We start from the raw sequence: 4,955 nt of genomic DNA, 5'->3' as shown, positions 1-4,955 counted from the left end.
TTCCATAATACTCATTAGTATTAATATTATTCCTATGCAAGGCCAGTAGTATCTGCCATGTGCTGTCTTCATGTGTAAGCATTTGTGTCGGAATTCATGTGTAAACATTTTATTTTAATAGTATTAAGATTTAAAATTTAGAATTTAGTATTTGTGATTAAAGTTTAGGATTTAAAATTTAATCAACACTGTATATTGCATATAAAAATATTTTTGTCGACTAAATATTGATAAAAAATGATAAATTTTGTTGATCATATAAAATTATTTTTTAATTTATAAGTTTTCAAGATTGCAAATTATAATTAGTTAAAGACATATACCTATCTATTATTCTACTTGTAATGGCTGTTTTTTTTATATTATAACCACCTGTATAATGTGTCCAATATTTTAGTGCATGTGAGTTTTATTCTGTTATGGAATATTTTTTATTTTTTAAAAGACACAATCTCATTTATATTTTGTATATAAAAATATTTTTTAAATTTATTAAATACAAAACGGCAATGCTGTATTCATTAAAAAAAATGATTAAAAAAATCTTTACTCTACAAAATGGCAGGACTTTTTGCATGTGATCAATTTTTCTAAAATGTGAAAATTCAGGTGCATTCTACTTCATGTAAAGTTAATACATGAGAGTCGTTAGATGATTTGACTGATTTAACTAAATTTTTATCTAGTGGCTCTCAAATATCAACTTCACATAAAGTCGACTTCACCTGAGTTTTCACCTTTTTAAAAATTGAAAAATAAAAGGTGTCAATAACGTTTTGAGGTTTTTTATTTTTTTTTAATTAAAAAATCAGAAGATAGAAAACATTATTGACTTTTTGTAGTCACGTTCAGAAACTCTCACAACAGGGTTAAATACGGTTTTTCGGCCATTTTAGTGAATTACACCAATAAAAGTTCAATATTAAAAAAAAAAAGTTCTACTTGTGATATGTGATTAATTAAAGTACGAGTATATGGGTAAATTTTCAACTTAGATTATGCATGCATGTGTGGATCAAGTTGTAGAAATCTAAATTATGGGATAGACAAAACGCAAGACAAGATGCCAGTGCGAAACAAACCTTAGTCAGCCTGGTGTACAGGAGCAGCCACATTGTTTAATGATTAAATAAACATTTTAAAGACTTTAATTTGGACCAAGTCATATGCCAATGCCTTCCCTTTCACGGGGTCGACTCCACTTACCGAAGCTCAACTGCTGAAACCACCTTTATCCACTCTCCCTTCAACTCATATATTATTTTTGCTTTCTTCGTAAGTTTTCCAACCTTCACCTTTTTTCTTCTTTGATTCTAGATATATTCTATTTCATATATAACAGACTCAAATTTATATTATTCCACCCTTTTTAATAAGTAGGAGTGTGTGTGTGGAAGGATATGATCATATGACACCCTATAATAACAATGAAAAAAAATGCATATTGGTATTTACAAATCCTTCAAAATTTAAAGGTACAAAATAAAAGAAATAATACTTCCATATATATATAATGAAAAGTTATAAACAACTTTTATAGTAATATAAAATCAAATATAATTAATAAGAGGTGAATTATATGGTAAAGATGTAAGTTTACAGATTTTTTTTTATGAAATAAAAGAGAGATTAAAAAAAATAGAATCCACATTTTGAATAACAATAAAATAATAAAAAATAACTATAAAAAAAATTATTTTCTCTTTTTATACCACTTCAATCTGTATAGTAGAGTGTTCTTTAATAAAATAATGCACGTTGGCAAAATGTATACATACTTATGCTTCTAAACCTACTTTTCAAATATTAATTGACAAACAAAATTTATTAATTTTTTTTGTCAATATTTGACCAACTCTAAATTTTAAATACTAAAGTTTAAAATATAACTTGAGTTAATTTGGTAATTAGTTTACAAAACCACTTCAATAAATATTAAAAATTTGAATTTTTTTTATGTATGCAGCAAGTCATCATTAACAAGTAACAAATATTTAAATGGGATTCAAAATTCGTACAAATTAATTTTTGTTGGATTGGAGAATATCATAGAAAACTGAATTCTAAATCTTAAACTATAAATTGTAATAGTATAAAGATAAGATGCTGACCAAAAGTGTTGGTTAATATTAATAAAAAGTATTAGTTTTCTAATATTTTTTTTATCATATTCTTGCTTTAATATTTCAATAGGTCATTTTGCACCCTATATATATGATAATTTCCTTAGATTAATCTGGATTAATTTAATAATAATTAATCTTGTGTGTCTCTGTTCGTGACTTCGTGTACGTACAACACACCTATACCGGTGAAAAATTTACTTGGTTGCTGAGCAAACATAGCAAAATTTCAAGAAAGGGATTGCAGATTCCACGGGTTAACTTATCCAACAAGCAAGCAAGAGCGAGAGAGAGAGTAGAAACTAGAAACACGATCCGTTCATTGGGGGAAACAAAAGTTCTGTGGAAACTAATCAAGGCTTTAATTTGGAGCTTCAAATAAAGGAAGGATCGGAACCACCCACATTGTTGTGTTATATATTGTTTTGTTGTGTTCAATGTTGATGAAAGAAAAAGGGCAAAAAGCAAAGTGGTATGTGTTAGCTAAGCGCCACTGGGTAAAGTTTGTGTTGACGCATTGAATAGTCAATTTTTTTCCCTTTTGGTCCTTAATCATTGTAAACCAACTTAAAGGCATAGGGGGCAGAATCTTTTCACAGAGTTTGAGATCACTTCGGCACTAAAAGGTCTTAATTGAAAGAATTATGGCACGATATAGACATCACTAAAGGCTCCACTAAAAAATTACTCAAGCATTCTCTAGCTTTTGCTACAAATAAAAATTTGTGGCTGATTGAAGATTGATGGAATGGAGCGGGAGAAAGACGAGTGGTGATACTTGCAGGCGGAGTTAGGCTAACTATTTAGGGGGAGCGGTGTTATATTTTATATTACTATTTCTATTGATAAAATTAAAAAATAAATATATATATATATAATCTCAATCAAAGTAAGACAATAATATATAAAAATTACCATTTACAGTTTTGTATCATGAAAAAGCTATTCGACGTTTTTTTCTATTTTTAAAATCATCTATAATTGAATTTGTGTCGAAAATAGCTGCTAATTCTTTTTCTATATAGATGACCAAGTTGTCTGCAAGAAATTCATCAGCTATTTTACTTCGGAGTCTTGTCTTAACAATTTTCATTGCTGAAAAAGTTCTTTCTGTTGTTGCTGTAGACACTGGTAGAGTCAAAACAAGACGTATTAATCTATCAACCATGTGATAAGTTCTTGATTTTCCCGTTTCTTGCAACTTGTTGCACAATTCAGAAAGTGTACCAATGCCTTTCAAATGATTTGGTATATCATGCTGATAATGTTGCAATTGAGATTTCAAAATATTTAACTCATTAGAAGGAAAGTCAAGGGGATAAAACTTCTCTGCTAACTTGCTGATTTCTTCAATATTAAATGATTTGAAATTGTCCTTAGGATCCAAAGCACAACTCAAAGTCAAAAGCTCTATTGTTTGCTCATTAAATCTACTATTCAACTCTTGTATTTGAGAGTCAATTGTTGCCAAGAATACATCTATTCGATAATGATGCTCAACTGTCACACTTGGTTGACGAGATCGACCTCTTCCAAAAACATATTGTGCACTCATATTAGGGACTTCAATTTCATGTTTTTCACAAAAATCTTTAACATTTGCAAAAAAATTGCACCATCCACCATCTCTTAATTGTTGAAGAAGTAACTTTGATGTAGAAACAATATGCATTGCATTAAGAATATCTTGAGATTGTTGTTGCAGTGCTTGGCAAAGAACATTAGTGATTCCCATAATCTCTTTCATCAAGTGCAAAGTGAAAACAAATTCAAATGACAATAATATTTTACTAACACCATAAGCCTCACCTCTTTGTGTATAAGTTGTCCCGTCTTCAATGATATTATTGAGAACAATATTGGTAGCAGTAAACATTTTTACCAAACTGCAAATAGAATTAAAGTGAGAGCTCCATCGAGTATCTCCAGCTCTTTGTAAAGTGCTTATTTGATTCGCACATTTGCCTGTTTCTAATTCATTTTGAGCAACCAAGTTTGCATTTTCAATTGCTTGAGCTTCTTGTAATTGATCATGTCCTTTTGAGAAGCACTAACAATAGTGACAATATAGTTTAATTGAGTAAAAAATTCATGAATTTGAAGTACCTCTCTTGAAGCTGCCACCAATGCTAATTGTAACCTATGAGCAAAACAATGCACATAGTATGCTTGTGGAGAATCTTTAAGAAACAAAGCTTGCAAACCATTCTACTCATCCCGCATGTTGCTAGCACCATCATACCCTTGACCCCTAATATTTTCAACTTCGAGATTATAATGAGAAAGGACAGAAATCAATTCTTTCTTTAAAGTTGTTGCACAAGTATCAGTGACATGCACAAGATCAAAGAATCTCTCTTTAACAAAACCATCTAGAGCAACAAATCTCAAAATAATGGCCATTTGCTTTTTTTTAGATTCATCTCTAGCTTCATCAATAATAATAAAAAAATTGGCATCTCCAATCTCTTCACTAATTGAATTTCTCACCTTAGTAGCAAGAATATGTAGAATTTCTTTTTGGACATCATTTGAAGTATACTTAGCATTTTTTGGAGCATTTTTCAAAACATTCTTTTTCACTCTTTCATTGTAAGATCCCAAAAATTTCAACATTTCCAAAAAGTTACCTCTGTTACTTGAACTTTGGCTTTCATCATGTCCTCTGTATGCACAACCTTGAAATGTCAACCATCTAATGCAATCTATAGATGCTCCTAGTCGAATTCAATTCTTTTCAATCTCTTCTGATGTTTGTTTATGAATAAGTCTGTCAATATGTTGTGATTGTTTCATCAAATCATCACATGATTTCAGCGCCTTATGATGGAA

At 29.7% G+C, this 4,955-nt stretch overlaps 1 protein-coding gene across 1 annotated transcript; it reads right to left on the bottom strand.

The window, feature by feature from the left end:
* Positions 1 to 3,054: 3,054 nt before the first annotated feature.
* On the bottom strand, positions 3,055 to 4,526 carry LOC107479943 (uncharacterized). The gene is made up of 3 exons (XM_016100062.1): positions 4,366 to 4,526; positions 4,230 to 4,263; positions 3,055 to 4,173 (listed from the first exon to the last, which is right to left on the bottom strand). The coding sequence occupies exons 1-3, from the start codon at positions 4,524 to 4,526 to the stop codon at positions 3,055 to 3,057; spliced, it is 1,314 nt and encodes a 437-aa protein (XP_015955548.1).
* Positions 4,527 to 4,955: the final 429 nt, after the last annotated feature.

This window comes from Arachis duranensis, chromosome 1, assembly GCF_000817695.3.
Source record: "Arachis duranensis cultivar V14167 chromosome 1, aradu.V14167.gnm2.J7QH, whole genome shotgun sequence".
Classification (NCBI taxonomy): Eukaryota; Viridiplantae; Streptophyta; class Magnoliopsida; order Fabales; family Fabaceae; genus Arachis; species Arachis duranensis.
This window is presented reverse-complemented; position numbering and strand designations above follow the sequence as displayed.

Coding starts and splice junctions, on each gene's coding strand:
- LOC107479943 (XM_016100062.1), bottom strand. CDS start 4,526: ATGGCCATTATTTTGAGATTTGTTGCTCTAGATGGTTTTGTTAAAGAG. Junction 4,264..4,365: donor GAAAATATTAGGGGTCAAGG/GTATGATGGTGC, acceptor TTTTGCTCATAG/GTTACAATTAGCATTGGTGG. Junction 4,174..4,229: donor TGGTGGCAGCTTCAAGAGAG/GTACTTCAAATT, acceptor CACTATTGTTAG/TGCTTCTCAAAAGGACATGA.